Source organism: Rhodotorula toruloides (genome assembly GCF_000320785.1).
Source record: "Rhodotorula toruloides NP11 unplaced genomic scaffold Scaffold29, whole genome shotgun sequence".
Lineage (NCBI taxonomy): Eukaryota > Fungi > Basidiomycota > Microbotryomycetes > Sporidiobolales > Sporidiobolaceae > Rhodotorula > Rhodotorula toruloides.
Window position 1 is genome coordinate 116,290 of NW_015622989.1, and position 25,012 is coordinate 141,301.

General features: G+C 63.0%; 7 protein-coding genes across 7 annotated transcripts; 6 read left to right on the forward strand and 1 right to left on the reverse strand.

Moving 5' to 3' along the window:
• Positions 1-24: 24 nt before the first annotated feature.
• On the reverse strand, positions 25-1,069 carry RHTO_04517 (GNAT family acetyltransferase; the record flags this gene model as incomplete). The annotated part of the gene is made up of 3 exons (XM_016418183.1): positions 25-496; positions 568-836; positions 914-1,069. The coding sequence occupies 3 exons, from the start codon at positions 1,067-1,069 to the stop codon at positions 25-27; spliced, it is 897 nt and encodes a 298-aa protein (XP_016270444.1).
• A 1,941-nt stretch (positions 1,070-3,010) lies between these two features.
• On the forward strand, positions 3,011-5,350 carry RHTO_04518 (SFP1, transcription regulator; the record flags this gene model as incomplete). Its single annotated transcript, XM_016418184.1, has 3 exons — positions 3,011-3,060; positions 3,383-5,023; positions 5,089-5,350. The coding sequence occupies 3 exons, from the start codon at positions 3,011-3,013 to the stop codon at positions 5,348-5,350; spliced, it is 1,953 nt and encodes a 650-aa protein (XP_016270445.1).
• A 1,162-nt stretch (positions 5,351-6,512) lies between these two features.
• Positions 6,513-8,766, forward strand: RHTO_04519 (cell division control protein Cdc12; the record flags this gene model as incomplete). The annotated part of the gene is made up of 10 exons (XM_016418185.1): positions 6,513-6,591; positions 6,701-6,750; positions 6,819-7,021; positions 7,212-7,297; positions 7,416-7,537; positions 7,591-8,153; positions 8,263-8,317; positions 8,383-8,440; positions 8,548-8,605; positions 8,670-8,766. The coding sequence occupies 10 exons, from the start codon at positions 6,513-6,515 to the stop codon at positions 8,764-8,766; spliced, it is 1,371 nt and encodes a 456-aa protein (XP_016270446.1).
• A 550-nt stretch (positions 8,767-9,316) lies between these two features.
• On the forward strand, positions 9,317-10,873 carry RHTO_04520 (Ras-related protein Rab-18; the record flags this gene model as incomplete). The annotated part of the gene is made up of 7 exons (XM_016418186.1): positions 9,317-9,404; positions 9,688-9,765; positions 9,850-9,962; positions 10,027-10,099; positions 10,215-10,345; positions 10,453-10,599; positions 10,706-10,873. The coding sequence occupies 7 exons, from the start codon at positions 9,317-9,319 to the stop codon at positions 10,871-10,873; spliced, it is 798 nt and encodes a 265-aa protein (XP_016270447.1).
• Positions 10,874-11,447: 574 nt separating this feature from the next.
• Positions 11,448-14,992, forward strand: RHTO_04521 (tetratricopeptide repeat containing protein; the record flags this gene model as incomplete). The annotated part of the gene is made up of 5 exons (XM_016418187.1): positions 11,448-11,757; positions 11,981-12,352; positions 12,407-12,918; positions 12,979-13,501; positions 13,560-14,992. 5 exons carry the CDS (start codon positions 11,448-11,450, stop codon positions 14,990-14,992), a joined length of 3,150 nt encoding a protein of 1,049 aa, XP_016270448.1.
• Positions 14,993-16,465: 1,473 nt separating this feature from the next.
• RHTO_04522 (specific transcriptional repressor) lies at positions 16,466-19,414 on the forward strand (the record flags this gene model as incomplete). The annotated part of the gene is made up of 2 exons (XM_016418188.1): positions 16,466-16,708; positions 16,766-19,414. The coding sequence occupies 2 exons, from the start codon at positions 16,466-16,468 to the stop codon at positions 19,412-19,414; spliced, it is 2,892 nt and encodes a 963-aa protein (XP_016270449.1).
• Positions 19,415-19,884: 470 nt separating this feature from the next.
• RHTO_04523 (serine/threonine protein kinase) lies at positions 19,885-24,860 on the forward strand (the record flags this gene model as incomplete). Its single annotated transcript, XM_016418189.1, has 6 exons — positions 19,885-21,369; positions 21,449-21,721; positions 21,780-21,936; positions 21,996-22,298; positions 22,358-24,772; positions 24,829-24,860. The coding sequence occupies 6 exons, from the start codon at positions 19,885-19,887 to the stop codon at positions 24,858-24,860; spliced, it is 4,665 nt and encodes a 1,554-aa protein (XP_016270450.1).
• Positions 24,861-25,012: the final 152 nt, after the last annotated feature.

Sequence of the window (25,012 nt, forward strand, 5' to 3'; positions counted from 1 at the left end):
TGCTGCTTCTATCGACACCGGCTTCTACGGCAACAACCCCTCGACCTCCTTCGCCTTGCGCCTCAGCACCGGCCTGTCCTCCACGAGCGCTCTCACCTTCTCCCTCGCCCCGCCCTCAAGCCAGTCGTCCCATCCGAGCCCAAGAACCGCCGAGTGTCGTCCTCCACCTCGCTTCTCCTCCTCCGCCCTCCACTCGCCCTTGACAGACTCAGGAAGCGCCTCGCCGTTTTTCGCAGGCGGCAAGACCCGGTCCCACCGCATCGTCGTCGTCTCAATCGTGAAACCGAGTCGCTGAGCAGCAGCAATGGAAGGGCCGTTGCGCGCGTCGGCGAACCATTGCACGCGGCGGAGACCGAGGCCTGGAGTAGATGGGAGAGTGGAGTTGGCGAGTGAGGCGTGCGCGGAGGGAGGGGGGTTGAGGAGCCAGTTGAGGAGGAGGGCGATGGAGTGCGTCAGGACGTGGGTGCGCTGGAAGGGCGCCGGGATGTGCAGGTGGCTGTTATCGACGAGTGTAAGCGGTGTGCAGGCTATAGCTGGCGAAGAAGGCGCAGAAATGTAGAAACGCACCCGATCTCGGTCATCCTATTCTCCGGCATACTCTTCAAGATCCCCACGATCCCCGCCACCCTCTCACTCCTCTCCTCCCGCTCATCCCCATCCTCAAACTGCAATCCCAAATCAAAGACCGTAAAGAGGAGCGTGCCCGGTTCGCGCCGTCGCGCTTCGAGGTAGGTCAGGAAGCCCGCTAAGGTTGGTGGGAGATCGAAGGGGAGGTATTTGTAGCCTTGGGGGTGGCGGGAGAAGAGGGTGTAGAGGGCGCGGCCGTGCAGAGAGGGCTGTGCGGGATCAGGTGGGGGGAGGACAAGGTGAGCGGGTCACGGATGGCTTTGAGGAAGCGGTGAGTGGGACGAACGATGATAGGAACCAGTTTGACACCGTCCGTACGCAGCGCAGCCTCCTCTGGCACCGGGTAGCAAGAGTTGAGGTCGTATTCGTCGGGCGAAGTCTCGAGGTGGTACTCCTCCTCCGGGAGCGGCGCAGGCGGTCGAAAGGCGTTCAGGAAGGGCATGGTGTTCGACTGGCCGGGCGATGGTCAGGAAGCAGGGAGGAGCGAGCGAGGGTGTCAAGCGGCGAGGGAGTCAAGCGGGCGGACCATGTCGAGTCATGGGACTCGCTGGCTGGGCGAGCGGGTCGTCCGTCATGTCACTGAGTCACTTTCAGCCTGGCAACGCACGAGACGGGGAGAGTGAGCGAGGCGGGCAGGACAAGCGGGTTTGTCGCAAGGAGAACTTGCGACGGCTGCTCACTTCTCCCTGCCCGCTCTGAAGGGTCAAAGAGTTCGTTTTCTAAGGAACGGAGACACCCAGCGAGATTACAAGCCCTGCGCGAGCCACACGAAGCCGTCCTCGCCCTTCCTCGTCCACCTCCTCCCTTACCCAGTTGCAGGACTCCCTCCTCGTCTGCTAATTTCAGGAGACCCCTCCGTCCGTCGCTTCTCGACGCTCTGCAAACTCCTGCCCGAGGTCGGGCGCCGTTCGTCCAGCTGGAACAGTCGGCCCTTCCTCGACCGTCGCAGAGCAGAGCAAGCTCGCACGATCGTTCTCCCGCTCGGCTGACGCCTGACGCCTACCGCTCGATACAAGTTCCTTCCAACCCACCGTGCTGGTTTATTTGCTGCCCGACCCAGCCGCTCACTGACAGACTTATAGGTCGGCCAGACGATCCCCTCCTCCCTCTCCCGCTTGCTCGTCACTTCTGCTCGCTCCGCAGCGAACCCTTTCGCTCGCCTATCGCCAAGCGACTGTGTCGAGAGCTTTGTGTGAGCTACAGAGTGAGTAGGAGCGCGGGAGGCAGGGAAGTCGGGGTTTGGCGAGGTTGCGAAGGTCAGTTGGTTTGAGGTAGAGGGCGACGAGGAGGGCTTCACTCGACGCCTGCAGTACCAACAGGTTGACGCGGGACTGGCCCACGACCAGGAATGGCCCAAAGAGACGTCGCGACGTCTCCGGGAAAGCCAACTCCGACCGAACGCAGCGTCGGGAGACAGCGCGCGTCTCGTCTCGTCTCGCAGCGCTTGTTCTATTGTTCGCAAGGTGCGATGACCTGCGTTTCTCGAAGCCAAGCAAGCCTGACGTGGGCAGTTCTGGAGGAGGCAGAACTCGCCATTCTCGGAAAGTAGCGGGCTGCTCTTCTGCGAGCGGAGGAAGCGAAGCAAGCGGGCGATTGACTTCTATTGTCCCTGCGAGCGCGAGAGGCGGCGCGATTGTTCAACGGCTTCAAGCGCGGCTGCTGACGAGGTCGCCGGCGGGGCAAGCCAAAGTGCGCCAGGCGAGAAGAAGCGGAGAAGCAGGCGATCAGACTCGTCCTCGTCGGGCAAGGCGGGTCTTGTGCGCTCCTCGTGACTGCATTTGTAACTTACATTCAGCGTCGTAATCCGTTCAATGCGCCGTGGGAGGGGACGGTCGTCGGGGAGCAGACGAAGGTCGACCCTTGCGAGGGTGGCTGATAGCGCGAGTTGCGAGTCTAGCGTCGCGGTTCTCGTTGTGATTGGCTGCGGAGTGCTCCAACAGCAGACGAGATCAGTGGCCCGGACAGGGCGGCTTGCAAGCGAACAAGAGAGGTTGACCTCACTCTGTCCGAACCAGCGACGACGACGACGACGGACTTTGCTTCTGTTCGGACGACGACGACGGCCAGTGCAGCCACGCTACGATATCGCCCACACGCTCAGCCCGCCCCCACAGACAACTCCTGTCGACGACGACCAAGTCCTTGTCTCGTCCATACGACGACCTCCTCTTGCCTCGCTTCCCTCGACCCACCCGCACACTCGCTCAGTCGGCGTGCTGCTGCATCGGACGGCCTCACACACGCTCACAGGGACTTTCTGCATCCCCTGCACACACCCGCACGCCCGCCAGACGCCCATAACACCCGTTCGAGTCCCGCATTCACTCGCCCTCACCCCCTCACCCCGGTCTCCCACGACGGATAGCGCACGCTCGCACGCACGATGCCTGCACCCGTCCAAATAGCCAGGCGCGAGAGCGCCTTCTCCCCAGAGTGCGTCCACTGTCCTCCCGCTCAACCCTCATCGGACTCGCCGTGTCTCGCCAGCTCGCGTGCACGGTCATCCCTCCGCGGATGGATGTTCTTGCGCGCGGTGGATTCGCAAGGGTGTGTACTGGGCGTGGGGGCAAGACCGAGCGGCGCGCGAGGAGCGAGGCAGGCGAGGGAGCCGTCCCGAAACTGCCTCAGCCACCTTGCGACTCGAACCAACGGACTGGGAAGGGGGCGGAGGCCGCGCACATCGCCAGCGCCGTTGACACTGCACATACAACGACGACGAGAACCTCGAGCTGACCACGATGTGCGATGCGCGCAGTGCGCCGCTCTCGCCGCTGCTCCACCCGGCCCTCTCGACGTCGCTCTCTCGCTCGTTCGGCCTCAACTCGCCCTTCTCGCTCGCAGCCATGTCGACCTCCCTCAAGGACATGTCGTCGTCACCGAGCTTCTCCTCCATGGCCATGTCGCTCGGTCGCTCGTTCGAAGAGCGCCCCAAGATCGAGGCGCAGTTCTTCAAGAACTTTACCTGCTGCGGACTCGACTTGCAGGACCTCCACGGCCTCCTCGAGCACTTTGAAGAGTGCCATGTCGCATTCGATGACGACGAGAGCGTCGAGGACGGCGAGATGGACCTCGAGTTGGACGACGCGGCCGAGAGCGAGGGGACCATCTCGGGCCCACCGAGTCCGCGGTTGCAGCGCTTCGAGATTAAAAAGTCGGGCTTGTCGTCGTTCGAGACGCCCGAGTCGCCGGCGACGCAGGCGCTCCACCTCGACGGCGGGATGGAGCTCGACATGGAGATGGGCGACGAGGCAGGCGACGCTTCGTCCCCTTCGTCCGTCGGATCTTCCTCGGGCAACCTTTCCACCACCAACGGCTACAACGCCTCGTTTGACCCGCTCCAGCATGGCAGCGCAAAGAAGAAGGGTTCGCCAGGCGCGTTCAACCCGCCGCCCCAACCGACTTCTATTCCTCCCTCGATCATCGACTTTGGTTCGCGCTCGCGCGCTTCGTCGAGCAATGGTACGCCGGGTACCGACGAACCGCCTAATACGGGCGGAGACAGCCTCGCGTTCCTCCCCGCCGGCACGGTCAACCCCGTTCAGGCGCTGGGCAACGGAGGCTTCGCGCCTTCGCTTCTCTTCCCGCCCAGCACGTCGTCGACTACCCCTGCGCCTGGGTTGGCGCAGCAAGTCAAGGCCGAGCAGCACGATATCGAGATTGCTCACGACATCGAGCCGGAGGAGGAGGAAGAGTCGGACGAGGAGGACGAGGAGGAAGCCGAGGACAGCACGGACGAGGAAGAGGAGGAGGCGCACAGGCAGCGACAGCATCAGGCGTCGCAGCAACCCGCACGACAAGGCTCGATCCCGTCGCTCTCGCTCTCGCCCATGTCGCCCATGTCGCCGCAGAACTTGCCCGCCCTCCCGCCTATGCCGCCTCTGCCCGTCAATCATTCGCCCTCGCCTACTCCGTCGTCGCACTCGGCTTCGTCGCTCTCAAATAAGCCGCCCAAGCCGCTCAAGAAGACGGCGTCGACTTCGGCCGCTGCAGCCGCCGCCGCACTCGCCTCTCTCCCTCCTCATCCCGTCATCAACCCCCACGATCCGGCTACCATCTCTGCTCTCGCAAACACGACCCTCAAAGATCCGATCCAGACCGCCGCCGCCATCGCCGCACTGGGTCCGAACTCGCTCGCTGCACTCCCGACCGCCCTCCATCCGCTCGGCCAAGGCGTGCAGATCTCACCCTCCGGTCGACCGTACACCCCGCCGAGCGAGAAACCCTTCAAGTGCACCGTGCCTGGCTGCGACAAGGCTTACAAGCAGCAGAACGGGCTCAAGTACCACCGCTTGCATGGACACTGCGGGGCGAATGCGGTCAAGGAGGGGACGGACCCTAGAGCCGAGGGCAAACCCTACGTTTGCCATGTCGCCAGCTGTGGCAAGCGGTACAAGAAGTGGGTCCCGCGACTTGCTGATCAAGCGTCTGTCGGTACTGACTGTCGCCCGCCTCTTCGCGCAGCATGAACGGCCTGCGGTATCACTACCAGCACTCGGGCGCACACGGCGCGCTCGGTCTCCAGATGCTCGCGCAAGGCTGCCACCCTCCACCTCAGTTCCCGCCCGGCCACAAGCGCGGCACGGGCGGCCACCACCAGCTCGCCCAGTCCTTCACGGCTTCGAGCTCGGCCAACTCGTCTAGGGCTAGTTCGCCTGCTTCGCACCACCGCTTTGCGGGCGGCGTCGACGCGGGCGGACTCGCGGCGGCGCTCGGCAGGTACTGAGCGCCCAGCGACTCGGTCGCCTTCCTCGACAAAAGGCGCTCTCACGGCGCCCTTCGCACCTTCTCTCGGAGGAGAGAGATATCGTTATGCGAGCCGTCCGCTCGTCGGACGGCCTTTCCCCTCTTCTTGTTGTTGTCAACACTTGACCTTTTCTCTCTCCTCTACACACACGACGGACACCCTCCTCTTTCTTGTACCGCATCCTTTTGGGTTCCTCTGGCTCACTTTCGTTTCGCTCCTCTCTCTTTAGTCGTGGCATATCTCCGTCCCTCTCTTTCCCCTTCGTCGCCGTCTCGCTCTCGCGCAGCGGCTTATAGAACCTGTCCCTCTCCTCTTGTTGCTGTCAATCGTACTTCTGAATCCACACTCTCTGCACTTTGCTCGTTCGTTGGGCGAGTTGGAGAAAAGCTTCGTGCGGGTTGCTCGACTCGCGCCCTCGCCGCCTCGCCTCTCTTGTCCTCGTTCACTTCACTCGCTCGTGAAACCCCGCTCTGCTGGGATCGCACCAGGTTGAACGTGCTTGTACAGCTCTACAGTACCGCTGCCAACTTGTACGAGCGCGCCCAACGTCCACATCGCCTTTCTACGCCCTCCAGCCCTCGAGCTTGCCTCGCCCTCGGCTCACCATCACCTTGACTCGCGCGGGCTTGCCGGTCGTTCAGCACGACGATAGACTGCTGGAAGGATATTGGGCATTCGCCAGATCGGCCCTGCGACTCTTCCGCGCTCGGTACGTTCTCCTTCTCCTTACCTCCTCTTCGACCCGCTCGAGGTGAATTCGGACACGACGATTCCAATTGTTGGCACCAGGCGTGATAACGCGCGTCGCTTCATACGCTATTGAGACGCGCGCCATACGACGATACGTTTGCACGCTGGGCTTTATACCCCCAGCCGGATCCGATTCACTTCGAGCAGCTACCTCAAGAGACGCGAGGAACGGTCTTGCTGACACTCTCCTTGACCGTACAGATGCTCTTATCGTCTAGGACTGGCTTGCAATGCCGAGCGTGCCGTTGTCAGCGTCTACCGAGCCATTTTCAGCGAGGGGGGTAGAAAGCCGCTTCCTGGCTGCCTCGCCAACCGAGAGTTCGCCGGCCTGCTAGACTGTATCGCGAGCGTCCTCAGGACACCTTTGTTGCTCGAGAGCAGCACGTCAGCGATGTCGAGGAAGTTCCCTCTCGGCTCCACCTCGTTCGCCCTCTCGCTCGACTTCAGCTTCCCGCGACCGGCTCGCTTGCGTTTGTGCTTGGTTTCGTCGGCTTGTGCAAGCTCTAGAAACCACCGGCTTGCTCTCACCGCTTGCCAACGGCTCTCTCCGCGCCGCTCGTCACGACCCCCCTTTGACAGCACCATCTCGACGTTCGCCGCACCCGGGCGCTAGACTAGACAGACAGGCAGTGAGTCCCGCTCTTGAAATATGCTCATTCATCCAGCGTCCGCTCACAGGGCCCTTCGCGTCCCACAGCTCCTCCTCACCGCCTCATCCCGCACCGTCCCCCTCCTCCTCCTCACCTCTCGCCCACACACACACACCCTCCAGCCAGCCAAGATGCAAGGAATAGGCGTCTCGAACCTCCCGAACCAGCGCCACAAGATCGTCGCCAAGCAGGGAGGGCACTTTACGTTGATGGTTGTTGGCGAGAGCGGACTGGGGAAGACGACGCTTATGTGAGTGCGAGGGCTTGCTTCTGCGGGTGCTGGGGACTGGTTGAGTGGACGGGTGGACGCGTGAGGCCGGACGGGAGCGTAGAGGTCGAGCTAGCCGTCGTCCGGACAACGGACTTGTCCACTCGCTGCTGTTACTGAAGCGAGTCGCAAGAAGCAATCACTGACATTGAGACTCGTCGCGCGTGTTCAGCAACACCCTCTTCTCGACCGAGTTGGCGAGCGTCAAGGACTACTCGCGGCGTTTCGCCAAGCAGATGGACAAGACGACCGAGATTGGTGCGTTGGTCGCTTTCTCTCCTCCCGCATGCATACTCGTGAACGCTCTGGCGGTCTCACTGGGCAAGCATTCGAGCATGGGGAAACCGACTGACTCCTCAATTACATGCCCTCCCAGACATCATCAAGGCAGAGCTCGAGGAGAAGCAGTTCAAGGTCAAGCTCACCGTCATCGACACTCCCGGCTTTGGCGACTACGTCAACAACCGCGACTCGTGGATCCCCATCGTCGACTTTGTCGTGAGTCCGCTCGTCAGCCCTCGAGAGAACCCCGCTCACTCCAACTTCCGCAGGACGACCAACACGAGTCGTACATGCGCCAGGAGCAGCAGCCGCAGCGAGGCAGCAAGCTGGACCTCCGTGTGCACGCCTGCCTGTACTTCATCCGCCCAACCGGCCACAGCCTCAAGCCGCTCGACATCGAGATCATGAAGCGGCTCGGTTCGCGCGTCAACCTCATCCCGGTCGTCGCCAAGGCCGACACCCTTACGCCCCAGGACCTCGCGGCGTTCAAGCAGCGCATTCGCGAGGTCGTCCAGGCACAGGGCATCCGCATCTACACGCCGCCTGTCGACACTGACGACGAGCAAGCGGTCGAGCACGCGCGCATCCTCAGCGCTGCTATGCCCTTCTCCATCATCGGCTCGACTGACGAGGTGCAGACCGCCGACGGCCGCTCGGTCAAGGGTCGCCAGTACCTCTGGGGCGTTGCCGAGGTCGAGAACGAGGAGCACTGCGACTTTAAGAAGCTGCGCAGCTTGCTTATACGCACGCACATGCTCGACTTGATCCAGACGACCGAGGAAGGGCACTACGAGAGCTACAGGCAGACGCAGATGGAGACGAGGAAGTTTGGGTGAGTTGTGGCGCTTCCTCGCATAACGATCGGTTCCATGGGATCGGCCTACCCCTGTTCCGTACATCCGTGGTGGCAGGGAAGCGCTGACTGTGCTCCATCCCTGTAGCGAGCCCAAGGTCAAGAAGGTCGAGAACCCCAAGTTCAAGGAGGAAGAGGAGGCGGTGAGTTTCACCTCTCCTCACTAGACGGCGGGGAACCTGCGAGCTGACTCTTCACGGCGTCACAGCTCCGCAAGCGCTTCACCGAGCAGGTCAAGATGGAGGAGGCGAGGTTCAGGCAGTGGGGTGAGTCGGCGCGCCTCTTTCGCTTGACTTTCACTGCGCTGCATGCAGAAGCATCTGGGAAGTCTCGGAAGTTCGTGGCCGTTGACTGACGATTGCTTTGCCCGTAGAGCAACACCTCATCGCCGAACGCGACCGCCTCAACAAGGATCTCGAGCAGACCCACAGGTTTGTCGACTTCTCTCACGCTTGCAGGACCCCTCATCTGACTGCTTTGACACTCCGGTCACAGCCAGATCAAGGCGCTCGAACTCGAGCTCGACCAGATCGGCGGCGGTCCGATGGGCTACGGCTCCGCTGCCAGCCGCAGCACGATGGGTCGTCGCTAGACTGTCCTGCGCTCCTCCTCGCCTTCTTGCCTATACCCTCTGCCGCGCTCGGCCGTACGACCTCGCCAGCCCTCTCGCAGTACCCACCCTTAAAGGGGGAGCCTCCTTTCGCCTTCTTCCTCTTCTCACGCCGCTGTCCATTCCCCGCCTTCCGCTCGTCTGTGCTACTCTCTTCGGCTTCCTTTCGTCTCCGCACGACACGTCGTCGCAAGTTGCAATACCCAGTTCCGTTCGAATACTGGGCGGGCTGCCTCGCTGGTCCTCGCTACCTCAACGCATCGCTGAAGCTGTGCAGTCCTCAAGTCGCCTGAGAGAGCTTTGCAACGCATCCTAGACAGGGAAACCGCCCGTACGAGAGGTTGCGAGCCGCCTGGTCGTCGTCGCCGCTGCTCGTCGGCGTTGGGATTCGTCTCTTCGCCTTCTCCCGCTACAAAGGCAGCTTCCACGCTCACAGACACGCTCAGACATTGCTACTACACGCCTAGACGCCTCGCACGACTTGCCTCAATCCTCAGCGCCACTCTCTCCCTCCCCACCGTCATTGGATCCGATGTCCTATCAAACGAGCTCTCCCACGGCCCAGCCGTCATTCGGACAGATGACTGAGCCACCGCAGACACTCAAGATCCTCGTCATTGGTGCGTACGAGCTCGTTCGAGGGACCTGTGGGCGTGAGAAGAGGCGCGTGCATCGAGGTTCAGCGAGTGGGTCGAAGGGGTCGCTCGAATGGGTCGTGAAGAGCACGGGGCTGGTTGCGAGACCTACCGGCATGCTGGACGGCTGCACACACGCCGTTCCTCAGTGGCTCGACGCTGCCAACTCTCCCTCAACTCCTCTCCTATCTGCGATCTTCCCGCTGACTTCCTCGTTTCCGTTCTTCTTCTTTCCTGCGCTTCGTGCGTTGGTTGCCAACATTCTTAGGTGCATCAAGCGTCGGCAAGTCGTCCCTCCTTCTGCGATTCACGGATGAGACGTTCCTTTCGCCCGACGAGACTTCTGGTACGTGGGCTGCCTCGTTCGCTTCAATCCGAGCCGTGTCTACGAGGCCTGCGACTGATGCAGCAGGGTGTTGCCGATGTACAGCTACGATTGGCGTCGACTTCAAGGTCAAGGTGATCGAGCGGAAGAACAAGAGGTGGAAGTTGTCTATCTGGGTGAGGGAGCGCTTCCACCTTGCCGTTGTACTTCTGCGCTGCGTATGCGCGCAAGTCTCGGCTTCACGAAGAGGAAATCCGCTCACAGCCTTTCGCTCGCGTACAGGACACGGCTGGCCAGGAGCGGTTCCGCACTTTGACAAGCTCGTACTACCGCGGCGCGCAAGGCGTCATTCTGGGTGCGTGTTGTCCGAAGAGAAGAGAAATAACAGCGCGATCTTCAGCTGATGCTCGCGCTGTTCCCTTTCTTCTCCCATGCTTCGCTCGTCTTGCACCTCTCGTCCGTCTCAACAGTCTACGACATCACCGCGCGCGATACGTTCGAGTCCCTCTCGTCGTGGATCAACGAGCTCGATACGTTTGCGGGGACGGGACCGGCCAGTAGGGAGGTTGTGAGGATGATTGTCGGGAACAAGGTGGACAAGGCGAGTCGGGCTGGCTTCCTCCCACTTGCTCACTTGTGGCCTCTCATGGTCACAGCTCTGCATGTCCGGCTATCGAGTTGTCCAGCTCACGCGTACGCGATTCGCAGGAATTCTCCCGCACCGTCTCCACCGCAGAAGGCCAAGCGTTCGCCGCCTCGCGCGACCCGCCTTGGATGTTCATGGAGTGCTCGGCGAAGAAGGGCGGAGACGATGTCAGCGGCGACGATGGGATCTTTGGAAAGGTCGTGGATAAGGTCAGTTTCGCGGTCGTTGCGCTTCCTCGAGGCCGAGCTCCGCTACGGCTTGTCGAGGTCCAGCTTCATGACGTCAGCTGACTTGCATCTTTATCGTCACTTGCAGATCATCGCGACGCCCTCGCTGTACACCAAGATCGCGCCTTCGACGACATCTTCCTCCGCAAAGCGACAACAAGGCGGAGGCCCACCAGGCCAGTACCCCGGGCGCAACGGCGGCACCGTCAACCTTGATGAGGAGATGCAGGGCGGCAGCGGGTGGTGCTCGTGCTGAGGACCGCGAGCTCGATGCGCGCCTCCCCGGCGACTTGACGAATCCGCCTCACCTCCTCCCACCTCCGACGTCCTTCGCCCCTGTACGCTACGATACCCCTTCCTTCGACCTTTCTCGACCTTGCCGCGGTTGCCGCATCCACGCCTTGCCTCGCCGCGCGCCCCTTATTCTTCGCCTTCTTCGACTGTATGTACTCTATCCGCCTACGACCGGCCTCATTCACTGTACCCTCTCGACCTCGCCCTCTCCCTGACACGTTGTTTTGCCTTGTCGTCTAGCCTTTGCAACCTCGTTCTGTCCTGACTTTTTCAGGCTGACCCGACGAGAGGCGAGGTGGGGAATGAGGAGGCCTGCCTCGAAAGAGCTGCTTCGTAGACCGGCTGAGTCGCAGTGTCCTTCGTGAGACGTTGCAGCCCGGCTGACGGTCTCTAGCCGGCGTCTGAGCGGGTTGCGAGCGTTCTCGCCGTCGACGGCAACCTCGTCCTCCGGCGTTCTTTCGCTTGCTCCGCTTCGACTCGCTCGCCTCGCTCGTTCACGCCAACGACAGCCTGAGTCGTGCCCAGCCAGTCTCGCTATGGCTCCCGCTCGCACGCACGCAGCGTCCACAGCGACGCCCAAAGGCCAGCGATGGGCCGACACACTCGATCACGCCCGCCGTCTCGCGCTCTTCTCGCACCCGCACCCGGGCCTCGCAAAGGGCGGAGTCAACACGGCTGGTGTTGGACAGGCCGGGCTCAAGAATGCGGCGGCGGCGGTCGAGGCGGGAGGAGCGAGCGCCGGGCAGGGAGCGGCGGGAGGACAGGGTGCGGATCCCAAGGCGCAGGGGTTCGCAGAGTGGAAGGAGGTGTTGCGCAAGTTTAGGAAGCACAATCCGACCAGGGAAGGTGAGTTTGCGCTCGCTCGAGCGGTTATTCGCCCGCTTGTCTCCCCACTCGCCGTCATGGACCTCACCGAGGAGATGTTCGTGCGGTTTGAGCCCGCGCTGTGGCATGTGTACGGTCGCTTCAAGGAGGAGGAACCCGCCAAAGCCGCGAAACTCGCCTGCGCCGACCTCAGCCCGCCGAACGTGCATTTCCGAGACTGACCTTCCGCTCTCCCACCGCGCAGTCACCGCTTCCGCCGCCAACGCCGACCAAATCACCCACGCCCTGCTCGCAAAAGTCCTCGCCCGTTCACCGCCCTCTGCCGCGATTGACATCGACGCCGTCCCGCCTCTCCCTCCCTTCATTCCCGCTCACGACCGCCCTCCAGCCCTTACCGCCCTCGAGACACTGCAAAATTCGCTGCGGAATGTTGGGGGTGCGTCGCAGATTGAGGTCGACTCGGCGAGGATCGTGTTGGCGCAGGGACGGTTCGCGGTCGGAGAACCGCAGGAGGCGTTGGCGGTTCTGAGGCAGGTCGAGTACCGGAACTTGCCGCACCTTGGCGAAGGAGAGGGTTATGACTTGACGCTTCGGGTGGTCTTGAATCTCGTCGAAGGTGAGCTTTCCCGCTACCTCTTCCTTGGTGTTTTGCTTACAGGCTGTCTCGCAGGCTACGCCCTCGAATCCCTCGGCGAGCGGGAACCAGCACTCTCTGCATACGAGAACGCCTCGCAGACGTATCAGCAAGCGGTCGACGAGCTCGCCCGGTCATCAGGCGGCGACAAAGACGATATCTCCCTCCACCGCGCCGGCGGTGCCGCTCTTTTCCGCCTTTCCCTCCTCTCTCGAATCATGCCCTCCTCTTCCCTCTCGACCTCCTATACCGCCCACCAGCGCTACCTCCACCGCTCCGCCTCTTTCTCCCGCGCCCCGCTCGCTTTCCCGGCTTACCAGCGCCTCCCGATCCATCGCTCATTCCGCTCGCTTCAAGTCCTGCTCAATAGGCATGATGCGGCGTTGACGGCGCAGAACGACAAGGCGGAGGAGAGGCTCATAAGGGAGAGTACGAGTCTGCCGAAGGCTGGGGAGACGAATCGGGTCTACCTCAAATTCCTCGACGAGGTCGTCGAAGGTTGGAGACGGCGAGGTGCGCGGAAGGATGAGGCGGGAGACGTCATCGAGGTGCGCCCGTCTCTCCCGCTCACCAGCATTCTGATTCGCTAATCTCGCCATGACGCGCAGATCCTCTACAACGCCCTCACGCACACCTTCCAGTCCCAGCTCCTTCTGCGCCACCTCATCCGCGCCCTCACCGTTGCAGGCCGCTACGACGAAGCCTCCAAAGCCCTCGCACTCTACCGCGAGTTGTGGGACAAGGCGCGCGAGACGGATGCCAAGGAGGTCGCGAGGGAGATGAAGAAACTGAGAGCCAAAGCTTCCGTGCAGGAGGTGGGCGAGAAGGGCGAGAAGGGCGAGAAGGAGGGGCTGGTGAACGGCCACGGCGCGCACGAGCTCGACGATGCGGTCGACGTCGACCCGTACGCGACGGATATCGACGCTGACGCAGTCTTCATCGACACGCTCATCTATGGCGTCCGCTTGTTGTGCAAGTTTTTGGACTGGCCGCAGGTGGCAGTTGAGCTGGCGAAGCGCGCAAGGGAGGTGTTTGATGAGGGACGGGACGAGCGGTTGAAGGAATACAAGGTGCTAGAGGCGAGGATTGAGCGGACGCTTGGTGTTGCACTAGGCGCTCTCGCCGCCAAGGGTACGTTTGGACCTGCTCCATATCCCGAGATCTCGCTGACTCTCGACTTGCCACGCAGAGGCCAACCCGGCTCACCGACCAACACAGCACTCCGATGCTCTCCAGCACCTCTCGAATGCCGTCGCGCTCGACCCATCCTCCTACCTCTCCTTCTACTCCCTCGCCTACCAGCTCCTCGAGCTCCGCCAAGTCTCGCCAGCACTTGACGCAGCCCGCCAAGCCGTCCAGCTCAACAAGCAGAGCAAGGAGGCATGGCACCTGCTCGCTCTTTGCGTCTCGGCGCAGAAGGACATGCAGGGTGCGCTGGAGGTCCTCGAGACGGCGCTCGATATCGATGGCGCGACGGAGGACGACGACACGGCCGAGACGTTGAACGGCGACGCGAACAGGCCGAATGGTCATGCTCGCGGTGCAAGATCGCTCGCCGTCCAGGACCAGTGGGACAGCCCGACGGACGAGGTGGAGCAGCTCGCGACCGAGATGCAGCTTCGCCTGTCGAAGAACACGGTTGTCGAGTACCTCGAGGGCGCGGCGGCCGCATTGTCCGACCAGCAAGACGTCCTCGCCTATTTCTCGGCGGCGTATCCGCATATCGTCATCACGTCGCCAGCCGCGAACGGTGGAGCCGCTCAGTCTCGCAGCCGGACTACGGAAGGCCGCGACCTCGCTCCGCCCGTCTCGAACGCTGGCGGTGGAACCGTCAGTCGCGCGGCATCGATCGTCAGCCGCCGCAAAAGTGTCAAGCGCCAGTCGCAGGCCATCCATGGCGCTCCCGTTCCCCCTGCGCTCGCGTCCGACTCGCTCAACGGCTCGATGGCGAACTTGTCGGTCAACGGCGACGCATCGCCTGCGCAATCAACGGGCTCCGCCGGACGACCCTCAGCTGCTGCAAGTCCCCGTGCGACGAAGCTTCTTGTCGATGCGTGGCTCGCAAGCGCCGCATCGTTCCGCCGGGCCGGCAAGCTCGACGAAGCTAAGGGCGCGATTGGCGAGGCGGAGAAGCTGGACCCCGAAGACCCGGACGTCTGGGCGCAGCTCGCTTTGCTGTTCCTGACGCTGGGTGAGAAGGGCAAGGCGCGCGACACACTCATGAAGGCGCTCTCGTTCAACCCGCAACACCCGCCTTCGCTCATCGTCTTCTCGCGACTGTACCTCACCCCGCTCAACGAGTCTGCCTCGACCCCGACCGTCTATGCCGCCGCCCCGCCTCCTCCCCCCTCCCATCTCACCTCGCCCAACCCAGCCTCAAGCGAGACCTCAAAACCCGAAAAGTCCTGGATCGCCCTGCAACTCCCCCTCGCCGAATCGATGCTCGACACGCTCACTCAGCACGCGGGGTGGGACTCTCCCGAAGCCTGGTTCGAGCTGAGCAAGTGCTACAAGCTCACGGGTCGCCAGGCGAGGGAGGAGGAGTGCCTCGTGTGGGCGTTGCAGTTGGAGGAGACGAGGCCCGTGAGGAACCTACAAAAGGCCGTGCAGCGGTGTCTGTAGAATCCATATTCGAGTTCTCTCGCGTCGTGTTCTGTGCGCAGTATGGCGTCTGTAACGGGTTCTCTGTCGTGCCGATTTTGGCGGGAGGCGCGAGAGGGAGAGAGGAGGGGAGCAGAGGATCTACAGCAGGAGAGCCGGCCGAACGGAAGGGTATCGGGATAACTGAGGGGTATCGAGGAATGCGAGCGGAGGCGGAGCGTGTGCTTGACGGGGTCGCGGAGGAGGAGGAAGTCGAGGCGAGTCTCGAGATTGCCGGCTCTAGTGATTGTAGATCGTCGGGAGCGTGTGACCGTCGCCTCCCACGTCACCGCAGATGGCTCCACGGGTCGCGGACGAAGCTCTCGCTGTAATAGGCGACAGGTTGCGAGGAGGGAGAGTCGCCATGGTCGTCGTAGCGGGGTCGCTGCAACCGGCACGAGGGTCAGCAGGCTGTCACAGCGTTCTGACAGTGCAACGCACCTTGTTTGGCCCGTTCCCGAAGCCTCGGCCACCCCCTCCTCCTCCTCGACCCCCGCGGTTCCCTCCTCTCCCTCGTCCACCTCCTCGCCCGCCTCGTCCGCCCCGCCCGCCGCGTCCAGAGTTATTTCCGGAATTCTGCATGCTTGTCTTATGAGTTCTGGGCTGCCCAAGATGGTGCGGTGAGGGAGCGGAGGCTGAGAGCGAGGCGGAAGTGATGAAGTTGGACAAGGCGCCCACGACGAGGTGAGTGCGCTTGTGCGGCGTCTTTACCTTTGTGATGAGTTGACAGCGCTCTTGCATTCACCAGAGCAGCCGCTGCTGAGCTGCATCTCGCGTTGATGCCGCTGAGTCTCCTCATCTCCTCCGGCCGCTCTTCTTCATGTTCTTCCGGCTTTCTCGTGTGATTTCGGCGGCTCCTGAAACGCTTTGATGGGCCGACGAAGTCTGCTGGACTTCGGGGACGAGCGAGGACTAAGCTGTCGACCTTCTCCTCCTCGACTTTCCGCGACTCTCCCTCAAGCCCGCTGCTCTGCTTCGACAATAAAGTAACCCTCGCCTTGCCCTCCGGCGCATCCAGCGTCTAAGAGCCGCTCGCTCGTGGCGATCAAGGGAGAGGAGCCAGCTCTGCCCGCTCGAGCCTCTCCTTGCTGGCCGAGGTCTCGCTCTCGCCGCGAACGCGCCTCCTCGCCTTCTACCCTTCACGACCTCATCCCGCTTCGACGGCTGCTGTCGCGCGCGTCCGTGCTGCTGCAGCGATCAACAAGGACGACGCGCCGCCCGTATCGACGTTCTCTCCTCGAGGCCGCTGCGTTCGACCACGCCTCCTTTCCGCCCACAGCGCCCTCCATCGATCCTACACCTCGCCAGACGACTCTTACACCTCGTACGGCACTTCCAACATCGGCACTCGCGACTCGACCACTGACCAGCCCTTCCTCGCGCGTGTGCGTCCCCGTCCCTCTTTCCTCGCCGGATTGAGCGATCGCTGAACATTGACCAAGTCACGTCCGCAGGATGACAGAAGCACAGTACCCTTCATCTCCACCCTCGTCAATCTCGCTGCCAGAGCACTGGCGCTTCGTCCCGCCGCCGACGGATGGGCCGAACACGCGCGCTCGACTTGCAGAGGGGAGGAAGCCGATTTCTGGCACGACGGCGCCGCTACCAGCGAGACTGGCGGCCAGAGGACCAGCGGGAGGAACTGAAGGACGAGGCGTGGAAGACTGGGCGGAATGGACAGGAGAGGGCGAACCGCAGGTGCGTCTGACGCGTCTCGGCGACGACCGCTGAACGCGTACTGACCCGCTTCGACAGTACTGGTACACGGCTGGACCGTCCACTGCTATCGGCTCGACGTACTACGCGATCGACCCTTCACTGGACTTTGACCCGTCCGCGCTCGCCGACCATCCCCTCACTGCACCACCTACGACCGACCTACATCGCTCCCTTCCGCCATCCAGCACAACGCTCTTCCGCCCAGCGTCCCCTGCGCGCGAGGATCGCCGCCTGTTCTCAACGACCACCGTTATCGACCATGGCTCCCCCCCGGCCTCGCCGTCGCTAGATGCCGAAGGTGTCGTCGGCTCGGTGCAGTACCTGCCCGTTTTCGATGATCACCTCAGCGTCGACCCGCTCGACGACCCATACGCAGGCTTGCCCGCGCCAGAGCTGCCTGTCCCGCCCAGCGCGTTCCAGACGGCTGAGTCTTCCACGTTGTACATGGGCGAGACGAGCCTGCCCTACAGTGGTTCTCGCTCAGCAGTTCCGAGCGGGTCGTCGCATCACCCGCAGACGCCCTCCATCTTTCGTCTCTCACCGCCACCTGCCTCGGCGCCACCAGCCTCGAAGTACAGCGTCCCGCCTCTGCCACCGCCTCCTCCTCCAAGCTACCCGCCGCATCGTCCGCAACATCACGGCGATTACGACGCGAGTCGACCGCCAACTCGCTCGAAGCGACGCCGGGCACCTTCGCCTCTCGATTCGCTTCGCACACGACCTTCTCCCTACCCGACCGCCTCTTTCCCGCCTGGCGTCCCTACCTACCGTGAGCCGGTCCTCACGCCCGTCAGCCACGCACTGCAGATCTACAAGGAGTACCCCGTTCCGGAACGCCCGCCTCCTATCAGCGAGTTTCCGAAGAAGTCGCACGGTCGACGGACTTCGGTCGGCCACATTCCCCGCCCTCGGAACGCCTTCATCCTCTTCCGCTCGCACGCTGTCTCGAGCGGTCTCATCCCTCGCTCGATCGGGATTCGTGACCACTCGAACATTTCCAAGATCGTCGGAAGTGTTTGGCGCGGCTTGTCGGATGAGGAGAGGGCGAGGTGGGAGGAGCTGGCCGAGGAGGAGAAGCGGATGCACAAGGAGCGGTATCCCGACTACGTCTACAAGCCGAAGAAGCGGGTTACGGCGGCCAAGCCGAAGCCGACTCTCGACGAGGCGGATGAGGACGAGCTCGCCGGCGGGACAAGCCACGCCGTCGAAGGCGATATCCCCGTCAACGACGAAGAATTCGTACCTGCTCAGCAGCCAAAGCGGAAGAGGGGCAACAGCGTACGGCAAACTCGCCCGACGCCGAAGAAGCCAGCGACTGCGGCAGACCTCGAGCGCCAACATCGCAAGATGGAGCTGATTGGGCAAGCGGTGCTTGAGGGCGAAGACGAGGAGAAGATCATGGCGCGGGTCGAGCACGAACTCGCTCAGCAGGACAAGGCAGCGTCCAGCTCGTCACCCACCAAGACAGCTCGTCGTTCCTCACCGGTCAAAGCGACGTCTCAGCCGTCTTCGACTCCTCGCAAGACCCGCTCGACGATTCATCAGCGTCTGAAAGCGGAGTCTAGCTCGCCAGACCCGTCTCTTCAACGTTTCGCGTCGCCCGCCAGCTCCAGCTCGTCGTTTTCGTCGACGCCGACTCGCCAGAGGCAGTACTCGTCAGGGCGTGGCCAAGCTGCTTCGCCGGCATCGTCTGCGTCTCCATCGCCGCAGCGAATGCAGCAGACTCTTCGTCGCTCGGCAGCATCCCCTCCATCCGCCTCGCGACACCCTCTTTCTCGCTCGCATGGCGCGTCTGGCGAGAGTGTCGAATACGACCTGCCCGCCTCTCGCCGCAACAAGACAAGCTCGTACGCCGCAGCAGGACTGGGCGTCGGCTCGTCGTCCATGGCGATGGCGCTTCCGCCTACTCCAGCTTCAACAGCCGGACCATCGCCTCAGCCCGACCAGCGTCACGGAGCGCCTTCGCCGTCGTATGCCTTTCCGAACGCGAGCATCGACGCGCCGCTCTTCGCCGGTGCAGCTGATTCGCGCCACTTCTCGCTCGGCAAGTGGGAACTGCGCAAGCCATCCTCTGCTGTGCCGAGTCGCCGCGAGCAGCTCGCCCAGCTTCAGGAAGAGCAGTTTCCGACACCGCTGACCGGGTCGACAAGCGGTTGGCTCGACGAAAAAGCCGAAGCCGCAGGTCAGGCTGCCGGCCGGATCTCGTCGGCTCTCGCGCTCGACCCGAAAGAGTTCCTCGTCGAATCGGGTCTCGAGGATGACGACGCCTTTGACGCGCTCACCGAGTATGGTACAGCTGTGTCGTCCGCCTCGTATCCGGTCGCCGGCTGGGCAAGGTCGGGCGCTTCCGACTACGAGACCGCTCCGTCGACTGCTCCGCCTACGTCGCAGCGCATGTCAGACCATGAGATCTTCAAGCAGCCGCTCTTCCGCCAGCCGTCATCCTCGACGCAGGCGTCGACTTCGTTTGGCGAGAACGGCGGCGGACTCGACGACCTGTTCCACTTTGGCGAGGTCGACCTCTTCTCGCAGCCTCCGCCGGCACTGTTCCCGGTATCAGGCGTCTCAGGCGGGCAAGGTATATTTGGTGGCGCCGACAGGACGATCTCGTCGACGTTCGGATTCGAAGGAGGACTGGGCATCTCGCTCGACGGCGAAGGCGAGGGGACGATTCGCAGGCGGTAGATAGTTGTCTATTCAGTGTCTGTATTGTATTGGACGTGTCACCCAGTCCCACGGAGACATTTGGTGATCCAAGTCGCCTCGTGCGAGCCAACTTGAACTCTTCGCTCATCTCGCGCTCGTCAGGCAGGGCTGGTCTGCGCGTGCTCTTTGCTTGTTGACTCGCTGCTAGTCGCATTCATCGGCTCCAACGACTTCGCCAGTGTCCGTCGAGGTCTCGCTCCCCCTCATCGCCCTCCAGGCCGAGTTTCGCCTTCACACCCTGGCAACGCCCAAGCGCGGCGAGAAGACATCTCAGCAGGTCGTCAGAGCGCGCTTGAGGACTACCCAGTTCGCCAGACCCGCCGCTCGGAGCTTCCTCGGATTCCTGGCGTGTGACGGGCCTCACTCGACAATTGTCAAACGAGCGTCCAGGTGCGCGGGCGGATTCACGCTCTATCAGACCAAGGCTAACAGCATTTCACACAGGCGCAATGGCAGCTGCAGCGACCCATACCGCTCTTCCAGCCTCGCCTGACCCTTCCTCGCCCCCACCTCCGCCGCCTGTCGAGCACGCCTCGTCGACTGTCGAGCCGCACGGCGATGCTGCGAGAGAGTCGACGCATCTTGAGACTACCGCCGAGGCGACCTTGGGCGCAGGAGCGGGTCCAGCGGTCTCGCCTCCTCATCCAGAGGGGACAGTGCAGGCGCTAGGAACGGGCGAGCAGGAGGACAAGGGCGGTGAAGCGCAGCAGGCTGTTCAGCAGGAGCTACTGGAAAGGCGAGCCGCAGCGCAGGGCCCGCTGATTGTCGAGCCGGACCAGGAGGATGGCTTCGGTGACCAGGCGGCGACGGTGACCACCAGCAGCAACAACAGCAGTCTTCTTCCGCCTCCGTCGCCCAATCCCTACGGCGAGCCCACCCCGCCATCCCGAACAGCCGAACTCCCCGTCTCCCCGCTTGCCGTCTCGACTTCTCTGCCTGAATCTACCTCGACTCCCTCTCCAGAACTCGTCACGGCAGTCCCAGCGACTCCGACTTCTCCTCCCCAGCTTCAGCTCAAGACGCACCCCGCCGACCTCGTCTCGCTCTCGAACCCGGATCCTCATGGTCCGTCAGTCCCGTCGACGCCGATCTCGCCCTCTGGAGGGGATGCAGGGCACGGCGACGAGGCCGAGGAGAATGCGCGAGGGAGTCTGCCATCGTTCGATGTGCAGCCGGCTGCGGTCGATGACGCAAAGGACGGGAAGGATGCGGGACCAAGTGTCGAAGAATCGAGCCTGGAGAAGCGGGACAGCCGGTCTTACGGCGCGGTACGGAGTATGGATTACGGTCGGATGAATGGACACGCAGCCCAGCAGTCGGACGACTCCGATACCGTCGAGGCACTCCACCCCGCCGCCCTCGCTCGAGGACCTTCGACCTCGTCTCCCCGCCAGTCTCCCGCTTCACAATACACCGCCGGCACTCTCCCTCCTTTCTCCACCGATGCCTCGCCATCTCGCGCAGCCTACCACGGCCGTTCGCAGTCCATCGCTGTTCCGCAAACAACCCCTCCGCCTCCCTCTTTCCGCGACCGTAACGTCGACCGCTCCCCCTCCGCCCGCATTCCTCCTTCTCCTACTCCAGTAGAACGCGTTCGTGCCTTTTCGACGGCACCAAACGGCCTCGCATCCGATCCTGCGTCTTCCCTCTCGCGCGAAGCGAGTCAACGGACCCGAACAGGCTCGCAGCCTCCTTCTCGACAGCCCAGTATCTCAACGAACGGTGGCGGCGGCGGCGGTTCCATGTCCCGACGAGAAGGACGGGATGGGAAGGGCAGGGAGAGGGAGAGGGAGAGGTCGGGAGACTTGGCGCCGCAGGGATCGGTCAGTTCGAGGAGTAGGCGGACGCTCGGCGAGTGGCAGATGACGAAGACGCTTGGGGCGGGAAGTATGGGCAAGGTCAAGCTTGGAGTGAGCACCGTGACGGGAGAGAAGGTGCGTTCGAGGGTGTCCTCCACCGCTGTCTCCTTGCGAGTTGCGAGAGGAGCGTCTGCCTGACTGTCTTCTCGAACAGGTCGCAATCAAGATCATCCCGCGCTTTACGTCGACGGCTGCAGCGCAGCGTCAAGCCGAGCAGGGTCAACAAGCTCAGCACGCCGCCGCTGTCGCACCGTCCGATCCGCACGCCACGGCTGCGGCGAAGAAGTCGGAGCCGACAGGCTCGTTTCTGCAGAAGGCGGCGGCGAAGGATGCGAGCAAGGAGGTCAGGACGGTCCGGGAAGGCAGCTTGTGCCTGCTCTTGCATCACCCGTACATTTGCGGGATGCGCGAGATGCTCGTCTACCCTGTGCGTGTTCGCGTTTCTCCCGCGTCGTGAACCTCGCTGACTGTTCTTTCGCCCGCAGCATCACTACTACTTTGTTCAGGAGTACATCAACGGCGGTCAGATGCTCGACTACATCATCTCGCACGGCCGCCTACGGGAACGGAGCGCCCGCAAGTTTGCTCGGCAGATCGGCAGCGCGCTCGAGTACTGCCACGCCAACTCGATCGTCCATCGCGGTAGGCTGACCCGTCTTTCGTCTCTTCGTGGCCGTGAGCTCACTCTCCCACGTTCGCAGACCTCAAGATCGAGAACATCCTCATTTCGAAGACGGGCAACATCAAGATCATCGACTTCGGCCTTTCCAACCTCTACTCGCCCATCTCGCACCTCTCGACCTTCTGCGGCTCGCTCTACTTCGCCGCGCCCGAGCTGCTCAACGCGAAACCGTACACAGGCCCCGAAGTCGACGTCTGGTCGTTCGGCATCGTTCTCTACGTCCTCGTCTGTGGCAAGGTCCCGTTCGACGACCAGAGTATGCCAGCTCTGCATGCGAAAATCAAGCGCGGCCAGGTCGAATACCCGACTTGGCTCAGTTCCGGTGCGTACCGGATTGCGAGGCAGCACAGTTGAACACTGCTGATCTCGTTCTCATTGCAGAGTGCAAGCATCTCCTTTCCCGCATGCTCGTCACCGTCCCCGCCCAGCGCGCGACATTGACGGAAGTCCTCAACCACCCCTGGATCCTCAAGGGCTTCACTTCGCCGCCCGACCCTCACATTCCTGCACGAGCGCCTCTTCGCTTCGGTGAGCTCGACGAGGAAGTCATCCGCGGCATGACGGGCTTCGAGTTCGGCACGGAGGAGCAGATTGCGGCCAAGCTGGGCGATGTGATCCAAAGTGACCTCTACCGGCAGGCCGTGCGGAACTGGGAGGCGCGAAGGAGCACGTTCGGGACCGGAGGAGGCGATGCGAGCGACAGCGACAAGGACCGGCCGGCGATGCGTGTTGACGGGAAGGACATGAAGCGGGCGTCGACGAAGCGGTTTTCGGGTCTCGGGTTCTACGGCAAGAAGCTGGCAGGCGGGTTCAATGCTGCGTTCGCTGGCACGTCCGCCCCTCCTTCGCGCAACGCCGACAACGACCCCTTCGCCAACATCTCGCCCGACATGAACGTCCCCTATCCGACCAATGGCGCAGCGCCTCGACCTGACCAGCTCGACCCGACGCGCGGCTTTCACCCGCTCATCTCGATCTACTACCTCGTCAAGGAGAAGATTGAGCGGGAACGGATCTACGGTCCCGGCGTGTTTGCCTCGTCCACGCTTTCGCTCACCGGTCCTCCGCCTCCGCCTGCACCCGCTCAGGCGTACCAGACAGGCGCCAATATCGTCGCTCCTCCAGTCAACGTCGACGTCCGCCCGACCATGCCGACTCCGCCTGTACCCCTTACGCCGCAGCCTCGCCAGCGTGCGACTGGCGAAGAGTTCGGCGCTATTCCTGCGACGGCTCCGCCTCGAGCAAACGACTTCGGCTCGACCTCCTCGAACAAGCGCACGAGCTACTTCGGCACCTCGCCTACGCCCGGCTCGCCGGCCATGTCATCCTTCCGCCCGCAAGCCGAGTACGAGGCGCCGAGCTCGCCCACGCCTCGCGAGCGCAAGTCGTCGAACCGCATGAGCATGATGCTTGGCTCGTCTGCTGCCGACCGCGAGCGGGAACGGCTGGCAGAGCAGCAGGCTGCTATCGCGGCGGCGGGCGATGATGTACCGCTCGCAAGCGTGGCGAGCCCATCCAGTCCTGGCGGCTTCGCTCGCAGGTTCAGCTCGCTCCTCGGCAGGTCCTCGCCCGAAAGCGGGTACAAGGGTCACCGACAGCGTGCCAGTATCGCTACTTCCGGCCACAAGTCGACGACGAAGACGGCTGCATCGCCGCTTCCACAAGTTTCGGAAGGTGGATCGCCTTCTTCGACCCTCCGACCGCCTGCGACGCCGACACCAGGCCGTCTGCCCTCCTCCGGCTCAGACGTTCCTCTCGCCAGTCCGCCTGATGGCAAGCCCGTCGTTCGCGCCAGCACAGTCGGCGAGATCTCGCCAAGCCGGCATCAGCGCGGCGCTTCCATCGCGGCAGCTGCGTCGCCTCTTTCGCAGTCGGTCGCGACGGGCGATGCAGCGACTATCGGACGAGCAGGCGGTGCGTTCCTCGAGCGACAACGACAAGCCTCGCTCGGAGCCAAGCCGCCGCGACCGAAGACGTCGAACGACATTGCCGGGATGTTCAGTGAGGTCGAGGAGGAAGAGCTGGCGGATCATGCGGAGGCGCAGGCTGGTGCGGGACCATCACCCGAGTCGCCGAGCAACGCACGGCCGCATGTCGGCTTCATCGGCAGGACCTCGTCGGGCTCGTCGGGCAAGGACGCCGAGAAGAGCGAGAGCGCCAAGCCGGTTTGGCTCAAGGGCCTCTTCTCCGTCAGCACGACCTCGACCAAGCCCATCGTAACGCTCCGAGCCGACCTCGTCAAGGTCCTCGACCGACTCGGCGTTCAGCACCGCGACGTCAAGAACGGTTTCGAGTGCGCGCATGTCCCGTCAATCGTCCTCGGCGCCTCGACTGGCGCGACGGGCAGCGCGTCGATATCGCCCGGAGCGAAGGACAAGGGCGTACGCGAGACGCTCAAGCGCCGCGCGAGCAAGTTGTTGCTGTCGCACAAGGACGGCGAGAAGCAGCCTTCGTCGCCGGGCGGCGCAGGAGAGGACTCGCAAACGTCTCTGCCGATGTCGTCGCTTGACCCGCGCGGTGATCGCGCTTCGTCGTCGTCTTTCCACACGCCGCTGTCGCACAGCGTCCAAGGCGACTCCAGCTCGCGACCTGGAACGGCCGGCACCATCCAGCCGTCGACTCAGCCGCCCACAGCGTCTCGCTTCGATCCACCGGCCTCGACGAGCACGAGCCAGAACAAGAGCGACATGATTGTCCGCTTCGAGATCTTCCTCGTCAAGATGCCGCTTTTGCCGGGCATTCACGGCTTGCAGTTCCGCCGCATTGGAGGAGACGCCTGGCAGTACCAGATGCTCGGTGCGTGAAGCCCTCTCCCATCGCATGGCTCCCGTCGCTGATCTTCTCATGCACAGCCCGCCGAGTCCTTCAAGAGATGAAGCTCTAGACGACAACCTCACCCGCCCTCTTACAGACACTCTCTCCCCTCCCTCTTCCTCTTTCTTGCATCGCCTAATTCGCATCCCTAGCAGTCCAGTCTGTTTGTGCAGTAATCGGTCCGTAGTTCGCAGACGAAAAGCGCAGTTCGCTCACACCGTC